Below are 18950 nucleotides of genomic sequence, written 5' to 3' on the forward strand. Positions count from 1 at the left end.
ATGTCTTCCCAGGACACCCATAGGAATAGAGCTGGCCCTGCGTGGTGTAAGTTAGGAACGAGTCGTTACGCAATTTCCTTTTTGGCGTCGCAGAGGCCTAAGTATAAGGAAGTGGTCCCGCCGTGGACTAACAGCTACCACATCGACACGACAAGGGTGACTGGTAGTGAGGATACGCCGCGTCTGGTCCGAGGTACAGTTTGAACGACACGACCGAGACAAAAACAGAGCTCTGGTGAGACCGTGTGATGTATTAGGTTAGGTTTGTGTGTGTGAATGATCTGTTGTTGCTCTCCTGGCCTTGGCAGCTATTAGCTAACTAGCTGTGTGACACGGTGCTGTTGCGTGCTGAGTGGTTTGGATGTGGTACACGCTGCGGTGTTAGCTGAAAGAGGCTGTGTTGTCACTTCAGCTCAACAGTTGACAATGGACGCGGGGACAGCCCGGCAAACGGAGACATCGGCGGTTTTTATTGTTCAGTTAGAATGTTTACAATGTGTTTTTTGACTGGCGGTATATCTATGTGTTACAGTTAGCCAGCCTTGCTAATTGATAGCAGTGTGTCTGTGTGTCATTGCAACATTTACATTTTAGTTAGCAAGACTTTTATTAATTTATCTATCTTAATCTTTCTATTAAACGATGTGGTCATTTAAAAATGGGGTAAGAGTGTACGTTACAATTGTTAATTATACATTATTTACTGTTCGAGGTACATGAAGCACAGAAAACGCTGACAAAACGTTGTTAAGAAATATTCTGCATATACTTCTATATCAATTCCTCCATTTGCCCCTGTTAAATTGGTTTTAGGGGGATATTTGTAGTTTACTTTTAAACTGTAAAGTCCGTTGAGACAAATGTGATTTGTGAATTTTGGCCATATAAATTAAATGTATGTATATATTGTTGTATTTTTTTTTTTGTTCTCCTGTTGTGGTGCACCCTCAATTTCGTTGTACCCCTGTGGTACAATGACAATAAAGACTTTTCTATTCTTTTTTTTATTCTAAATTGACTTCAATCTAGTCAATAATTTTTCTCAATGGTTTGTGCCTGTTTATTTAAAAATGGCTAAAGTACTTTAAAATTAAAAAAGAAACAATAATTGATACAATATGGGTGAAATAAATAAATACCAAGGTGAATGCACAAAAATGGGAAATATTGTTGAATTAAATTAGTTTTAAATATTAGTTTAAAAATGCAAGTTGGGTTAAATTTTGACAGTTCAAAGATGGAGGAGCTGCTCCTTCTTACAGGGCCTTTACAGTGAAAACTTATGTAATTCATCCTATGACTAGTTATAACAGAGAGCCACTGGTGGGCTAGCCTTTGGGAGTGGGGGGAGGGGGGGCATGGGTTTGGAAATTCTGCCAGGTAAGCAGGAGTCTAACCTTGTTAGGAATATACTTTTAAAACAAATTCTTGATACAGATGGGGCAGTTTGTTGGAATAAGCAGAAATAGCTACATGTTTGTCTTCACTGTTCTGGAGGCACCGCTGGACGGTTTGTCAGGATTGCAACCATGAAATCGTAAATGAGACATTTTAACTGAGAAGCAGAGAGTTTGGCATGAAACAGACAAAATGGTTTGGGGAAAAAAAAATACCACATTTGAAATCATCCAATAGTACAAGACCAGTAGTTTTTGGATAGTAAGGGACTGTAGATGGAATACTGTTGTTCAGGACAACAGTTCCTCTGACGTTTTTCAACATCAACTGTTGATGCGTTCTACAAACCACCGCCAAGATGCACAGTTATGACAAAATCCTCTATCTAGTGGAATGTTAGAGTTGTACTTTTGTGGGTTTTTTTTTTTTTTGAAGTTGTACTTTTGTGGGTTTTTGACATTTCTAACATTTTTTGTTCATAATTATGTTCATAATTCAAATAAAAGGTGTGAGACACATACATCTTTGTAGGACAGCTGTTATTTGTCCTACTGTTTCAGCAATAAACAGTAGAAAATCATACTTAGGTGTCTTCATTTATCACAACCAATCATAAAAACTTGTTTAATAATTATTGCTCTACTCTGTGATTCATCAGATTAGCGGTTTTAAAAACCCTGATTTATTGATATGTTTCTGTTTTTTTTGTTTTTTGTTTTTTTTTAGGTCTATTTCAACCCAAGCGTGAAGAGCATCTGGTGTTGAAGTAGAATATTTTATCATGTGGAACATATGTTGGCTTGTGCCTATCAGAAAATTCCCAGCTGCTACCTGTGAGTACGACGTTGCACCTGTTTATATTCTAAGAGCCGCTGTTTAGCTAATGTTACCTGAATGGCTGTCATTCATGTGAAATAAATTCAGTGTAGTTAAGGAATCCCTAATGTCATCAATGACACTGATATCGTGGATGAAATTTATTGTAATATATTGATTATTGCAGAATCGCTGTATTGCGATATTGTCATTATCGTGTGTAAAATATCATGTTAATATCGTATCTCGCGATACACATCCCTATGCTACAGTCGTTAATGGTAAATATGTTGGTTACTAACACTTCCATTGGAACATATTTTGATATTTTAGGTGTGTATGTATTCACTGTAATTGGTATTGCAGTTACATTTCTTGTCCTCATTTGCCTTGGCAGTGAACTAGTGAACAACGGGGGGGGAAATGAAATGAGATAGAGTGAGCGACCGGAGGAGCCCAGCCCCTATCTCCACCTTTCCAGAATGGCAGGTTTACAGCTGGTCACCCCTGCTACTTCACCCATGGGGCCTTTCTTTGGTCTGCCATGGCAGCAGGAGGCCATCCATGATAACATTTACACACCTAGGAAATATCAGGCAAGAAGTCAACACCCAAACTTACAACATTTGCTTGATGTTTGTCTTGTCCTGTTTGAATTAACAGTGTGTAAACCTATTTGTTTCCTTCACAGGTAGAACTTCTTGAAGCAGCTCTTGAACATAATACTATTGTCTGCTTGAACACTGGCTCAGGGAAGACCTTTATCGCAGTACTCCTAGTAAAAGAGCTCTCCTACCAAATTCGAGGAAATTACCTAGGACATGCAAAGAGGACTGTTTTTCTGGTAAACACAGGTACTGACAATTTACACTCTGAAACTTCTTGTGAATTCAGTTTTTTTACAGTTTACACTTATTTTACATTGAAAACAAACCGGTGACAATACAAACAACACATTTCCTCAATGCCGTACCGTACATTAAAGTGCTTCAAAAACGAGCATTATTTTATTTGTTTTTTTCCTTTTTGCTGTATTGTTTGGTATGAAACAGTAAACAGACACAGGAGAATAATAGCTTAATTACAAATAACTTTTTTTGTTTTGATTCTATTCCACTGCTTAATGCCCCAGTCATACTGAAGTTAATTAAAGTAATAAATGATAATGTATTTTCCTTTATCTCTGTTATTGTTCAGCTTCAACTGCAGTGCAGCAAGCAGCTGCTATTAGGACCCACTCTGACCTGGAGGTGGGAGAATACACAGATTTGGGGAAAGCAACAGAATGGACTGACCAACACTGGGGTCAAGAGATTATTAACAATCAGGTGTGTGTCTTTGTTTTTCATGGTTGACATAAAATAGTTATCATACCATCAAAGGCATTTTGATTCTCATTTGCACTTATCACCCCATCTGCATTCTGCTTCATACAGGTGCTGGTCATGACCTGCCATGTATTCCTGTACATTTTGAAGAAAAAAATCTTGCTTTTGTCCAAAATTAACCTGGTGGTGTTTGATGATTGTCACCTAGCCATCACAAACCATCCTTACTGTGAGATAATGAAGGTGAGGTTATGGTCTGGGGCTGAAATAGATCCTGTTCTTCAGAAGTGGCAGTGTTGTAAATGACCAAGCGTCTTGTCTCTCTGCAGCTGTTTGAAGGCTGCTCGTGCTCTCCTCGAATCCTGGGACTCACGGCGTCTATTCTAAATGGGAAATGTGATCCTTCGGAATTGGAGCAGAAGATCCTGAATCTGGAGAGAATTCTCAAAAGCAATGCTGAAACTGCCACAGACCTTGTGGTTCTGGACAGGTCTCGTTAGCCCACTGCTCTACTTTTGCCAAAAATATACATATGTTTTTTTTTTAAGCAAATCAGGACTGGTCTGAGGTACATATAAAGAAAAAAAGTTAACATAAAAATACTTCTTATTAGTATTTTATAAACAGGATTTTTCTTTATTATTGGTTTATTTACTTATTTTATTTATTATCATTTTTGGTGCTATTATTTGAGTGCTTTTGTTTTTTTTCACAGTACTGTTGTGTGGATTAGGTTTGAAAATGTGAACCTGTGAATTTTATTCCAATATAAAAACTAAAAGTAGTCAACAATAACTTAAAGTAGATGAGTATTAAAGCCTAGTTTATTTCCAGGTATGCCTCTCAGCCAAGAGAAGTCGTGCTGGATTGTGGCGTCTACACAGACAAAAGTGGACTTTCTTCCCAACTGCAGCTGGAGCTGGACGAAGCTCTTCACTTTCTGAACGACTGCAACATCTCTGTCACCAGAGAAGACAGAGATCCTACGTTCATCTCCAAGCAGGTAATGAAACGTTCACACCAAGGTCAAATTGACACTCTTTTATAATGTGTTTGTTATAACCATGATGTCTGTATGGTTTCAAGAGACATTGGCGAATGACTGCTAGAAGCTCAAGTTACAATGTAGCTTTTGACCACACGGTGGCAGAAATGTACCACTCATTTCTTTAACAAGCTCCAGTGTAACATGAAGAAGACTGTCCTTTTCTCCAGCTGTAGCAAAAAGTATGGCTACATTTCTGTGTTGGTACAACCCCTACTTTATCAAATATAATATTTAATGGACCCCAGGCTAGCTTGTACTTAAAAAAATTGGCCTCAAGGTCAAAAAGGTCAGCAGGCGTAATGCTGTATGTACAATATTCTGACAACTTGTCAATGTGTTTCTCAGCTTATGCAATAATGTCTTCCTGTTCTGTCTAGATCCTGAGTGACTGCCAGGCTGTGCTTCAAGTCCTGGGGCCCTGGTGTGCCGACAAGGCAGCAGGCATTATGGTCCGGGAGCTTCAGAAATATATAAAACATGAACAGGAGGAACTCGGTCGCAAGTTCCTGCTCTTCACAGACACAACTCTGCGCAAAGTGCATGCTCTCTGTGAGGAGCACTTCTCTCCCGCCTCACTGGACCTCAAGTTTGTCACCCCGAAGGTTCTGCGGCTGTTGGAGATCCTCCATGAATACAAGCCCTTTGAACGACAGCAGTTTGAGAGCGTCGAGTGGTACAACAACCGCAACCAGGACAATTACGTGTCCTGGAGTGACTCGGAGGATGAAGACGAAGATGAAGAGGTGGAGTCCAAAGATAGGCCTGAAGCCAACTTTCCCTCACCGTTCACCAATATTTTGTGTGGGATCATTTTCGTGGAGAGGCGTTACACGGCCGTTGTCCTCAATCGGTGGGTTTACAAACACACATTGTGACATGTTGTTTAAGTTGTTTTTATGTAATATACTGACAAAATAGGATCAGGAAGCTGAAAGGTTACTGTAGACAAAAACATCTTAAAGGGGGACATGTTGTGTATAGTTGTCACTGGAGTAGACACTCCAGAGTCATCACCATTTTTTGTAGGGTATTAGAGTTAACCAGGGTGCAGTTTAAGCAAAACAAAAAAAGTTCTGAACAAAGACATTTTCTCAGCTGTTATGCAGATTCTCCGCTCTTGGAGATCGTTCTGACTCACATATGCATACACACACATTCAAAGGAAATATGTCACCTTATTGCACAATTATAACTCTCGGGCTATGCACTCCCCCTGCCCCCTCACTGCTCAGCCATGGCGCAGTCCACAATGTCTCCACCTGATAAGGAGGAATGAGCGAGCAGTGTTTTCAGTCTTTTCTTGTTTTGTTTATAAGGAGGAATGAGCGAGCGGTGTTTTCAGTCTTTTCTTGTTTTGTTTTTAGGTTAATTGTATTGTCATGCCAAACGTTGTGTTATTCTTGAGATGGTCTAACTAAGGTACTATTTTTGCTTAAGTCTTATTAAGGAAGCTGGGAAGCAGGATCCAGAGTTGGCTTACATCAGCAGCAACTTCATCACTGGCCACAGCATTGGCAAAAACCAGCCTCGGAACAAACAGATGGAGGCGGAGTTTAGGAAACAAGAGGAGGTACGTAGACAACGTTGAGAAATACCAACATAAATAATATTACAAAACCATGGTCAGGATTTTCAACATGGCTCTGTCCACTTATCCCCAAATTGTTGCCCCAGTCCCTCAGCAACTTTAAAGGGAAAACAGTTTGACTCAGCTGTAGAGTAGGTGTGTTCTTGTCTTCTGTCCAAACACCATTTCATTTTTTGCGCAGGTTCTACGCAAGTTTCGAGCCCATGAAACCAACCTCCTTATTGCCACCAGCATTGTGGAGGAAGGTGTGGATATCCCAAAGTGTAACCTGGTCGTGCGGTTTGACCTGCCCACTGAGTACAGGTCCTATGTCCAGTCCAAAGGCAGAGCTCGTGCACCAGTCTCCAACTACATAATGCTGGCCGACACGGAGAGGACCCAAGGCTTTAAAGAAGACCTCACAACGTATAAGGCCATAGAGAAGGTAACCTGATTTAACTTCACTGTTACACATATTTATGTTAACTAGATATAAGGGGGAGGGGGATGGTGAAAACATTTCTGTCCCAGGGAGGGGGTCTTAGTGGTGTTTGAGCAGAAATTCACTGCAGTTCTCCCAGGGGCTCGGAATACAGTTAAGTAGTACACAACAAAATGGATGCAGTAAGAGATATCCATCTTTTAATCCATCCATTTGTTGTGTAGATGGGTAGTGTTCTCCCATACAGTGAGTTGGTCAGCCATACATAGCCTGAGTTAATCTATTCATTTAATAAATACATGTATGAATTATTTTTCTGTGCAGATTCTAAGGAACAAATGTTCAAAATCACTGGAGGTGAGTGAGTTTGAGGTGGAACAGGTGATGGACGATGACAACATTCTCCCACCCTACGTGCTTCGTTCTGAGGATGGCAGCCCCCGGGTCACTATCAACACAGCCATTGGACACATCAACAGGTAATTGAGTCAAGATTAAAGTTACATAGGCTGTGCTCTCTCCTTACAGCAGAATCATTTTAGACTGTTTTAATTTTCCTGGTTCTCAGATACTGTGCTCGGCTGCCCAGCGACCCATTCACCCACTTGGCACCCAAATGTAGAACTATGGAGATGCTCGATGGATTCTTCCAGTCTACGCTCTACTTACCCATCAACTCGCCCCTGCGGATTCCTATTAAGGTGGCCTACACTATTAGACACTTATTTAAATTTTGGTTCTTGTGGATTTGCTCTTCACACTCTTTTACATTCACATTCTAAAGCTCAGGTACTTCCCATCAGTATCAGTCATCAGTCTTTCTAGTTCACAATGGTTTTATCTTAACTTTGACAGGGTCCCAAAATGACCTGTGCCAGGCTCGCAGAGAAAGCTGTTGCTCTTTTGTGCTGCGAAAAACTCCACAAAATAGGTATAACCCCAGTTGAAATATTGTAAATGTATGTACTGTAAACCATCACTGTACTTCATGTCACATTTTGTTTTCTTTTCTACTTTTCTTTCCAGGTGAGTTGGATGATCACCTGATGCCGGTGGGAAAGGAGACTGTCAAATATGAGGAGGAGATGGACCTCCACGATGAGGAAGAGACAAGTGTCCCTGGCCGCCCTGGTTCTACCAAGAGGAGACAATGCTATGCTAAAGCTGTAAGGGAGTCGTGCAGCTCTACCACCCTTTTATCTAGACTTGTGTAACTTTTAGTGAATGTGGGCTCATGGGGCCCGGGCAGTGGCCAAAGGTTAGGGCCTTGGACTTGTCCTGCAACATGTCCTGCACACTTGGGTGAAGAGAGGGGCTTTTTCAAGAGTGGGTGACATTAAAATGCAATGGTAGATAGACAAGGGGATTAGTGCAGCATCGCACGGCTTTTTCAAGTGGGTGACGTTACAATGGAATGCAATGGTAAATAGACAAGGGGATTAGTGCAGCATCGCCAGTGATGCTCCCTCTATATCAATCCGTTGGGGTGAACAAGCTGAGCTGAGGACAAACTGCCAGGGTAGAGGGAAGTTCTCTGCTTAGGCTGCTGCCCTGCAACCCAACCTTGGATTAGTGGTAGAAAACTGAATGATGGATGGATTTCATCAGTAATTTCTCTTTCAGATTCCTGAGTGTCTGCGGGACAGTTATGCTGTTCTTGGCCAGACCTACTACCTTTATGTGATTGGGATGGTTCTTACCACTCCACTACCAGATGAACTCAACTTCCGCAGGAGGAAGCTCTACCCACCAGAGGACACCACCCGGTGCTTTGGCATCCTGACTGCGAAACCCATACCTCGTGTAGGTTTTTTTACCCAAATGAATCATAAGTAGCAAGTAGATTTAAACAGTTTTGTGTTTGTTGACAGTCAGAGAAAAATAAGATGTTCATTCTTCTTGGCTCAGATCCCTTATTTCCCAGTGTACACTCGCTCGGGTGAGGTGACGATCTCCATTGAGCTGCAGAAGTCTGGCTTCACCCTCACTGATACCCAGCTTGACCTCATCACACGACTGCACCAATACATCTTTTCCCACATTCTGCGCCTGGAGAAACCTGCATTGGAGTTCAAGCCCACACTAGCTGACTCGGCTTACTATGTTCTACCTCTGAATGTTGGTGAGTAAACATGTCCTCATTTTATATTTATGAGATTTAAGACTTATGGATCCCTTTTTTTTTTTTTCTTTTTGAAAAACATGTCCAGCTGTCTGAGTTTCAAAAATATACAGTATACTGTAGATATACAATACTAGATCATCTCTGTGTAGTCACTGTTTACATTCAGAGTCTTCTTTTTCTTTTTTTTCTTTCTTCCAGTTGGGGACTCCAACACCCTTGATATGGACTTTAAGTTCATGGAAAACATTGAGAAGTCCGAGGCCCGAACTGGCATTCCCACCACTCATTACACAAAGCAGAACCCCTTCAGCTTCAAGTTAGAGGACTACCAGGATGCTGTGATCATTCCAAGGCAGGTGTTGTTGTCTTGTAAGAACCAGCATAGGTTAACAACAGGTTAACTAAAACTGAACCAAAAACATACCCTTTATCTTAAGACTCCAGTCATGCAGAGTCCTATCTTCAATGTTCTGTCTTTATGTATACACTGGCACAATGACTGATTTATTAGAATGTAATATGGACCAAAACAAAGTTATTTTATATTGTATAGATACTGCTCCTGGTTGTACATTTAAGAAGAAAAGTGTTTAAAAAAGGACAAAAAATAGTAGTAAAAAAGTAAGACTGTATTTTTTACACTCTTACTTTGACACTAGGCTTTTACACTAGAGTATTACAGATCAAACGCCTGAATGTAGCTTTTAAAACTAATTAACCATTAATTAAATAAATTGTAAATCATAGTTAAATATGAAATCATGTTATGTATATGTATATATTGTGTAGTTTTTAAAAAAAATTACAGTATGCCAAAATAAAATAACAGCATGTATATTCAGCTTCAGTCTTGTTGACAAGGACTAGACCCAATGTCTTTTGTGTCTTTTTTTTTTTTTTGCAGGTATCGTAATTTCGACCAGCCTCACCGCTTCTATGTGGCGGATGTGTACACAGATCTGACGCCACTCAGCAAGTTTCCATCACCAGAGTACGAGACGTTTGCAGAGTACTACAAAACCAAGTACAATCTGGATTTGTCCAACCTGAACCAGCCCCTCTTGGACGTAGACCACACCTCCTCGAGGTCAGCAGCTCACAGCTCATAATAATTAGTTTGTTTTAGAAATGTCTATTGAACACAGTAACTTTTCATCTTTAGACTCAATCTGTTGACCCCTCGTCACCTGAACCAGAAGGGCAAAGCTCTACCACTGAGCAGTGCAGAGAAGAGGAAGGCCAAGTGGGAAAGTCTGCAGAACAAACAGGTGAGAGCTATTTTTGACTTCTCAGTTTTACAGGAAGGGTGGAGCCAATCCCAGCAGTTTGTCAGCACCTGCCTTTATGAAGTACGGCGCTGTGTGTAGGGCCACATGTTTGCGTAGAGGGCCCCTTTTCTGGCAGTACATGCATATTGCCTGGTTGATGCACCTCACCTGAGTGATATAGCTTACCATCGCCATCTACTGGGAAAATAATTCATAACGGCCATAGCTGTTAAAAAAAAAGTTGAGAGAAGAGAAGTGTGTTTTCCTGAAAATGCTTCTCAAACTTATACCTTTGGACTAATGAAAGTGTTGAGTTGATATAAATCTGCATATGTTTAAACTGTTGGAAAAAACAAATCCTCCCATTTCTTTCTCTGCTGTAAAGCAAGATCACTTAACACACTGCCACCATGTGGCTGACACACTGACTTACCTAAATGGTTTTATGACTTACCTAAGCTTGTGCATGTGCATAAAACCCCGTGTGATTTAGTGCTGTTATTACTAACGATAATTAATTAATGTTGTGCTGCAACACATTTGTGTTGGCGTAGCTGCTGCATACCCGCTAAACTAAGCTACTAGCCAAGCTATATCCTGTTATTAAAGTTAAATGAAAAGAGGCAAACCAAAATGTTCTGAATTCACTGCATATCCTTGTGAGTCTTGATCTACAGTGACCACACCTTAATTTCTGGCACTCATGTAAATGTTTTTCAGATTCTTGTTCCAGAGCTGTGTGCCATTCACCCCATTCCTGCCTCCCTGTGGAGAAAGGCAGTGTGTCTTCCCAGCATCCTCTACCGCCTCCACTGCCTCCTGACCGCTGAGGAGCTGAGGGCTAAGACGGCAACGGAAGCAGGAGTGGGAACTCAGTCCCTTCCATCTGACTTCAGGTTCGTGCTGCATTCACAAAAGTTAAACAGTTAAAGACTTATGGTGTTTGGAAAAACATTGCAAGAACAGAGTTTAGCTACTTGACATAAGTTTTGCCAGAAAACCTTATCATGCTCAGGTCTACTGTGCCTTAAGAAATATTTGGTTATTTTTATCTTTTACTGAGACAGTCTATTCCAAGTGAAACATAAAAAGTTAGTAAGTTAGTTGTTTTTTTTCAGTGATCGATCTAAAATTCTGAATGTTACTTGTTTTGGTTCAAAACTAGCTTGAAATTCTTTTGGTACGTGGTACATTAGGCACTTTCACATTCTCTTTTAGAAAATCTGGACTTGAAATTCTTGATGTTGATGTTTCAGGTATTCAAACCTGGACTTTGGCTGGAAGAGATCGATTGACAACAAAACGTTCATCTCCTGCCAAGAGTTTTGTAACGAGGATGATGAGGGTCACTGTGAACAACAAGAGGCTACAGCCCATGACTCCAGTAACCTCACGCAATCATGTATTGACCACTCTCCTGTGCTTGAGCACGGACACCATGTTGACCCTGAGCCTGAAGACCCTCACTGCACCAGGCATTTTACTAACGGCACTACCCCTGTAGCACACTCTGACACCAGCAGTCAGAAAGACGAGCACCTTCATCACCAAGACAATTGCCAATTTTCCCAGCCCAACGAGCCTGTGCCGCAGAGCTCCAAATCAATGCAAACCACTACCTCAGTTTCTGCACGGCCCTCGGACATCTTGACGAAGCCCAGCCCCAGCCCCACACAGCCTAGTGACAAATGTACACCTGAAAGCACCTCACTCAACACAAGTAAAGCTACCTCAGTCTGCAGCCAGGTTGCTATGGGTCCCAGCACAGCCACAGCACCTTCATCTGACCTACCCTCTGGCAACAAGTGCAGAGTCCTGGCAGAAAACACCTCCAAAAGTCTGGGACCCAACCCCGGCCTCATTCTGCAGGCCTTGACTCTTTCGAATGCAAGCGATGGCTTCAATTTGGAGCGGCTGGAGATGCTTGGCGACTCCTTCCTTAAGCATGCCATAACGACATACCTGTTCTGTACCTACCCTGATGCCCATGAGGGACGACTCAGCTACATGCGCAGCAAAAAGGTCAAAATCATTTCAGAAATTATAACTTAAGTTTTAAGTTTTTTCCTGGCGCTGGTAATTCTTCTAATGAAGCATGCACGTTTAACTGAAATACATAGTTTAAACAGTTTTCTGAGCTAAGGTTTTAAAGTCAAAATTTCGAGTCAGCCATCTAAAGAATTTCAGGAGTTTCCATAAAAGAAGTATTTATTGCTTCAGCAATAAAACTAGGAATGGCTGGATACGACTGTTTACATGTATGGACCAATACCGATGTCAATCCGATACCTTTTTTCCTTTAGCATAAAGTTGTATGCCGATTGCAATAGTGTCTCTGTTTACGGTTGAGCTTAGGTATCGGATCAGATTGCCTATAGTGGTTTGGTTTTTTTTCGATGTTCAGTCTCAAAATTTATTGGTATATCAGACCGATACTGATCCTGAGTATCGGATCGAGCCGTCTCTAATTTAAACATCCAGTTCCATTAAACAATAGTAGAAACACGTCTCTGACAACTTATAATCATGCTTTTCTATATTATCCAGGTGAGCAACTGTAACCTATATCGCCTTGGGAAGAAGAAAGGCCTTCCCAGCAGGATGGTGGTGTCCATTTTTGATCCTCCGGTCAACTGGCTCCCTCCTGGTTATGTGGTGAACCAGGACAAAGGTGGCTCTGACAAACAGGACTCGGCGGTCAGTAGACCTTCTTCTGTTAGCATACAATGGTTGTTATTACCATATATTTTTACTGTATAAACGCTTCAGTAAGGAACTAAAATAAGAGACGAGGTTAGCTTTCAGATGTATCACGATAGTAACTGTCAGACCACGCTTAAGGTTAATGTGAAGCTAATTGTTTTCTTACACTGATACAAGTTTGTGTAGTGTGTGTGTGTGTGTGTGTAATAAGCACCTTTTTGCCACATCCACTATGTCCAAATATGACATGTACAAACACTACGTGAAGAATCGCAGCAGAACACCCTAAATGTTTTGCAAACTTAGGACAATACAGTTCCCACACAGAAAATTGTAACAGCAAAGCATAAATAATTAACAAACACTGTAAATGAGGCCTTTTAGCTTTATGCTAACAACATTTGCTGCAGCTTTCAGAGCATGTAGGGACTGATCAGTGTATCTAATGGTTAGAGCTTAATTCTATTGAATAACTGGGTTTGGATAACATGTTTCTGTGGGACCACTAGAGGGCAGGCTCTTACCTAGTCTCTACCTAGGCCTCTAAATCATACAGAGTATCTGAGAGCAAATGACCTGGTGAGTTTTGTGGTTGTGCATTAAATTATTACCAAAATAGAAACATGTGTTAACCTATCTTAGGATGTGGAAAAGGCTATTTTTCATGACACGAAGTAGGACGAAATTTTTTTTTTTCCTTTTTACTGCAGCCTGCTACTTACAGAGCTTATCTATATGTAGAAATGTACCCGTTTTATTCCTTCTTAGTCCTTTTCCATCGTGTAGAGCAGTGAATATTCTTTTGTTTTTAATAATGAAAGTTACTTAATATTCTTTCTTTTGTGTTCTTTGTAGGCCAATGAAGAACTTCTGACCAATGGGCAGTGTGGGACCACCTATGCTGACGACGACGATGATGATGATGATGATGAGGAGGAGGCTGAGGAGATGGATGAAGACAGTGAGGTTATGCTCAAGGCTGAGCCAAAGGAAGAAGTGAACATTGAAGATGATTTGGAATACTACAAAGAACACATTAGGTTCATTGATAGCATGTTGTTGGGATCGGGTGCATTTGCCAAGAAGATCTCTCTAAATGCTTTCCCTCCCTCCTCGACACCGGGCTCTGGTTCCTCACCTGCTATGGATTCTCCATACGATTGGAAGACCCCCAAAAAGCCTCACCATCCCACCACAGGCCCCTACCCCTCAGACACATCCTTCAGCGGACTGTCTTTAGAGGAGTTTGACTACAGCTCATGGGATGCCATGTGCTACCTGGACCCCAGCAAAGCTGGAGAAGAGGATGACTTTGTGGTGGGCTTTTGGAACCCGTCGGAGGAAAACTGTGGTGTTGAGCTGGGTAAGCAGTCAATCTCGTACGACCTGCACACGGAGCAGTGCATCGCTGATAAAAGCATCGCTGACTGTGTGGAAGCTCTGCTCGGATGCTATCTCACCAGCTGTGGAGAGAGGGCCGCACAGATGTTCCTCTGCTCCCTTGGCCTCAAGGTGAGCTCACACAACAGAGTCTGTTTTCTTTAACCTATGACTCTGGAGAACTCATTGTGTCACAACTGTGCGCCGCAGTTAGGGAAGGGAGTCTCTGGGTACCTCACAAAATTTAAAAGTGTATTTCAAATTCACTTCTGTATAACAGAATGTATTTTTAGCATTAAGTTTTATTGGTCAGCAGCATATAGTTTTTCTGGTGCTGTGTAACTCAATTTTTTACCATGAATTAAAACTGTACATCAATACCTTTGTCACTCACCTGTGCTAACACAACGGTGACATCATAATCTAGGCCATAAAAACATCAGAAGAGTCTGACTTACACCTGAGAACCATAATGACGGGCAAAAAGTTTTAAAAAAAAAAACCAAAACAAAAAAAACCCAGAAACAATCCAAGTGAATGTAGCACAATCCAATGTAGGCCGTACAACTGGGGAATATAAACGAAGCTGCCTTCCGTGCACGTAACAATCTTTTTGTCCGTTCTAACTGTTCCAACTATTCCAGCCCCCGAATGTAAAGCAAGAACACGACCAACGCCTTCATCAGGCCGCTTATATTGATCATAAATATTAAACAAACCTTTTTTTTCTTTTAGAGGGGAAGTTGTAAACCCAAACTATTCCTAGAAAAATCATTGAAATTTATTCATTCAGTTACAACAAACTTTGCAGGAAGCAAATTATAGCTCTATTGTCTAAAAGCAAAACATTAGATTTCTACAGCATTTTAGTATGCAAGCTTTGTACATCTGTTTTCCCTTGAGTTCTTCCTCTCAGTGCCAGAGGCGTGCTTGCTAAAGCTGTTTACTTTTTTCTTTTCTTTTTCCTTCCTTTGTCATATTATCAGCCAGGCAGCCATAATAGACTGGAGGCTCCATTTCATAATAAAACCCGGCCACAGTATTCTGGGATGACTGCATGTCATCTCAGGCATGTTCAGTAATGGCACTAATAGTATAGATATTAAAAGAAACCTAAGCATTGGAAACCAGACCTCTTCTTGTTAAATTAATTAGTAAGCTGAGCTAAAAACAGCTCCTCTTATGCACATTTGGTCCTTTTTTTTTTGCATTGTTTCAGTTCTGCTAAACTGGAGTGACGTCCAACAGTCTGTAATGTCTTTGGTTAATTACAGGTGTTACCATCGGAGAAGGGGGCTCTAACACAAATGCTGATGCGGAACTGTCAGAATATGGCTGTAGACCTGTGCTACGGCTGGTTAAAGATTCCACCGCGTTGCATGTTGAGCCATCCAGATGCCGAGCGAACCCTGAATCACCTCATCTCTGGCTTTGAGAACTTTGAAAGAAAGATCAACTACACCTTTCAGAACAAGGCATACCTCCTGCAAGCCTTCACCCACGCTTCCTACCATTACAACACTATCACTGGTAAGACTTCCTTTCAAGACTATGAAACTAGAATGAGACCATGAAGGCCTCATGATGGTGTTTAATGATTGAATTTGAGCTTTTTGATTTAAAGTGAATCAAAGAAACAAAAAAAAAAAACTAAGTAACACTTAACATACCAAAGGTACTGCAATATTCTGAGATCCATTCATACAGTGCAATGTAACTTGATTTATGCACACATACTGTGCATAATTACCTATGTCACTGACCTGTGCTATGATTTATGCACTGGTTCTATAATTACCTATGTCACTGACCTGTGCTATTATGATGTGGTGACATCATAATCTAAGATATAAAACCATCAGAAGAGTCTGACTTGCCCTAAGGAGCCGTAATGAAGGGCAAAAGTTCCCAAAATAACAACGAAAACAAAGAACGCAAACAAAGCAAAGCCCAATCCAATCTTTGTCAATCAATCCATCTTTACCTGCAAATGTAAACAAGGTCGTCATCCACGTATAGACCATGTGGAATCTGATTTAATCTGTGTTTAAAATTCACTCCAAAGAAGAGGTTGTTGAAGTGTGTATCCAGTAATCTAACAATGATGCTTGTTTTTTCCACTATGTTTGAATGTACATTAAAGGTTATGACCTAGCGGTTGTCTTCCCATTACGCAGCGTTTCTGTAAGCCAGGACCTCTGAGCCTTACCTCCAGATTGATTGTCCTCTCTCTGTAGATTGTTACCAGCGTCTGGAGTTCCTTGGTGATGCAATTCTAGACTACCTCATAACAAAGCACCTTTATGAAGACCCAAGGCAGCACTCTCCCGGCGTGTTGACCGACCTGCGCTCTGCGCTCGTGAATAACACCATCTTTGCATCTCTGGCTGTAAAGTATGATTACCACAAGTACTTCAAGGCCATTTCGCCCGAGCTTTTCCGCGTCATTGATGACTTTGTGCAGTTTCAGCTGGAAAAGGATGAGATGCAAGGCATGGATTCAGAGGTTAGTCCTGCTTCTGCTCAACATGGCTGACAGCAGAGCCGTGTCTAATCATTGCTGTTTTGATCAATTTCCTCTATTGGTTATAAGCATTATAAAAACTCTAACTGAACAATAACACACACCGCATTTAAGAGAGAACATGTAGGTGGGTGTAATTTAGCTGTAAATGTCCATCTTGGCATCGGAACTCCAGCTTTTCTGTTTGTGGTGTTTTATGTCAAATGTACATAGTTGATGAATTCTAATAAGGTTTAGAATGTTTTTTGTTTTTTTGTTTTTTTTAGAAAAATGCATTTAAATCATGGATGTTTGTTTGTGTCCATTTATATGTATGTTTATACCAGCTCAGTATCGCTCAACAAGGTCTGTAAATATTTGTGTTCCCACACCAGCTAAGACGCTCTGAGGAAGACGAGGAGAAGGAGGAGGACATCGAAGTCCCCAAAGCCATGGGTGATATCTTTGAGTCATTAGCTGGAGCCATTTACATGGACAGCATGATGTCACTGGAGACGGTGTGGCAAGTTTATTTTCCGATGATGAGGCCTCTTATTGGTAAGGCACAGTATAAAACTGACCTCTACATGTCATTGTTGTTACCTTATTTGGAATCAAGTTACTGACTGACAAAAATAACACATTGTAAACAGGGATGGGTCTGGTTTTTTAAAGTACTAGTATTTAACAAAATGAACAGTTTTTGGGGGGGGGTTTTCACCATCTAAATACAACTAATAAATGTATACATTTGTTTTGCCTTGGCGTAATCCTGTAGGTGATATTGTTTCACATAAATGACTTTCTCTCCTCACTTACAGATAAATTCTCTGCCAATGTGCCGCGCTCTCCTGTGAGGGAGCTCCTTGAGATGGAGCCAGAAACTGCCAAATTCAGGTAAAAGATATTTAAGTTTGTTTTTTTTTTTTTGTTTTTTTTTTTGTTTTGTTTTTTGTGAATTGGTGAGAGAAATGTTTAAAGTTCTGTTTTAAACCTGTGTCATCTTCTTTGTCTTTTTGCAGCCCTGCAGAAAGAACGTATGATGGAAAGGTGCGAGTGACAGTGGAGGTCGTTGGGAAAGGGAAGTTCAAAGGTGTTGGTCGCAGCTACCGGATTGCCAAGTCGGCAGCGGCACGGCGAGCTCTGCGCAGCCTTAAAGCCAATCAACCTCAGGTCCAAAACAATTGAGCTTCTTCTACTTCAAACACTCAGCGTTAGCTCCTAGGCTACAGACGTCTAAACAGAGAGAAAGTGGCAGGTTTGGCTTCTCGGCAAATGCTGCTGCATGTCTTGTGTCTCCGGCCGGCAGTGGTTCAACTTGGGCAGCAGAAGAATCAAATTGATCTCACAGTGAATTACGTATTGAATCTTTTACCCTCTTTTTGCGCATACACAATCTTTGTTTCCCCAGTCTTTTTGTGTAAGTACATGAGTGGTCTGTTAACATTTAGCCCAGTGTTTGTCAAAAGGCCTGGTCACAGAAACCTATTTCTTTTCACTTATAAAAACAAAAAAAAAGAAGCTTAATGTTTATGGTGTAATATTGAATTGTACATAATTCAATCAAAGTTGTAAATCAAAGTATGTAGAGGGGGAAAAAAGAAAAAAGAAAAAAACTCCATAACCTGTGCACTAGTGGAAAAAAGAAAAAACTCCATAACCTGTGCACTAGTGCCACTCAGTTATTTTGCGATTCTGGAGATGCTAATGTCAGAAGTGGCTAACAGATACCACTGGAACACAATGCTGGTAGCACCTCTGTCTAAAATCTGTTTTAAAATGGTTTAATTTTTGCACTTATTTCTAATAGGGTCTGTTTTAATGACAACTGTTTGGTCTCACTGACACCAAAATCATATTTGTTGCAAAATATATAAATATATATGGAAATGTTAAAGACAAATGATATAATGGACTTGTCTTGACGTGTCCTGAGAGATGGATAGGAATTGCTACATTCCCAGTTACTGTAATTTAAATCTTTGTTTGGTTGATGTTCTGTAGCTTATGATGAAAGCACGACAACTGGGTGACTTCTGGGAAGGATCCAAGTCCACAGTTATCTACACTGTGTGAAAGAAATATTCCACGGTTATGGCATTTTCATGGCAAATCCATTAACCACATTTCAGTACCAGGAATTGGTTGATTGTTGAAGCTGATGTCAACAGAGGGACAGACATATCACACATACAATATGCTGCAGATTCTTTTTACGAATTGGACACCGGTGTAAGATGCTGAGAATGTTTTCAAATACAGAAAGACAATTGATTAAAGCTCACCATTCTTTGTGACACCCATACCAACCAAAGCCAAAGAAGATGACATATTGAAATGGAAGTCAATTCCTAGGGATAAGGATTTTTTTT

At 40.8% G+C, this 18950-nt stretch overlaps 1 protein-coding gene and 1 long non-coding RNA gene across 3 annotated transcripts; one reads left to right on the top strand and one right to left on the bottom strand.

The window, feature by feature from the left end:
* Positions 1–5: 5 nt before the first annotated feature.
* On the top strand, positions 6–18099 carry dicer1 (dicer 1, ribonuclease type III). 2 transcript variants are annotated; one of them, XM_008317837.3, is made up of 29 exons: positions 6–235; positions 2125–2231; positions 2612–2810; positions 2906–3068; positions 3412–3542; positions 3651–3785; positions 3872–4032; positions 4377–4545; positions 4968–5440; positions 6028–6160; positions 6360–6602; positions 6924–7078; positions 7168–7300; positions 7455–7530; positions 7626–7765; positions 8223–8402; positions 8508–8721; positions 8923–9076; positions 9629–9811; positions 9887–9992; positions 10713–10888; positions 11249–12014; positions 12540–12689; positions 13551–14207; positions 15350–15605; positions 16313–16581; positions 16974–17136; positions 17400–17475; positions 17601–18099. In XM_008317837.3, exons 3-29 carry the CDS (start codon positions 2697–2699, stop codon positions 17764–17766), a joined length of 5742 nt encoding a protein of 1913 aa, XP_008316059.1. In that variant the 5' UTR covers positions 6–235; positions 2125–2231; positions 2612–2696; the 3' UTR covers positions 17767–18099. The 2 variants fall into 2 exon arrangements, with proteins under 2 accessions (XP_008316059.1, XP_008316066.1); XM_008317844.3 differs by having other exon boundaries at positions 6–193.
* On the bottom strand, positions 18019–18758 carry LOC112486937 (uncharacterized). Its single transcript, XR_003049543.1, has 2 exons — positions 18232–18758; positions 18019–18194 (listed from the first exon to the last, which is right to left on the bottom strand). It is a non-coding gene; the product is annotated as an uncharacterized LOC112486937 (long non-coding RNA).
* Positions 18759–18950: the final 192 nt, after the last annotated feature.

Source organism: Cynoglossus semilaevis, chromosome 1, assembly GCF_000523025.1.
Source record: "Cynoglossus semilaevis isolate Cse_v1.0 chromosome 1, Cse_v1.0, whole genome shotgun sequence".
NCBI classification, from domain to species: domain Eukaryota; kingdom Metazoa; phylum Chordata; class Actinopteri; order Pleuronectiformes; family Cynoglossidae; genus Cynoglossus; species Cynoglossus semilaevis.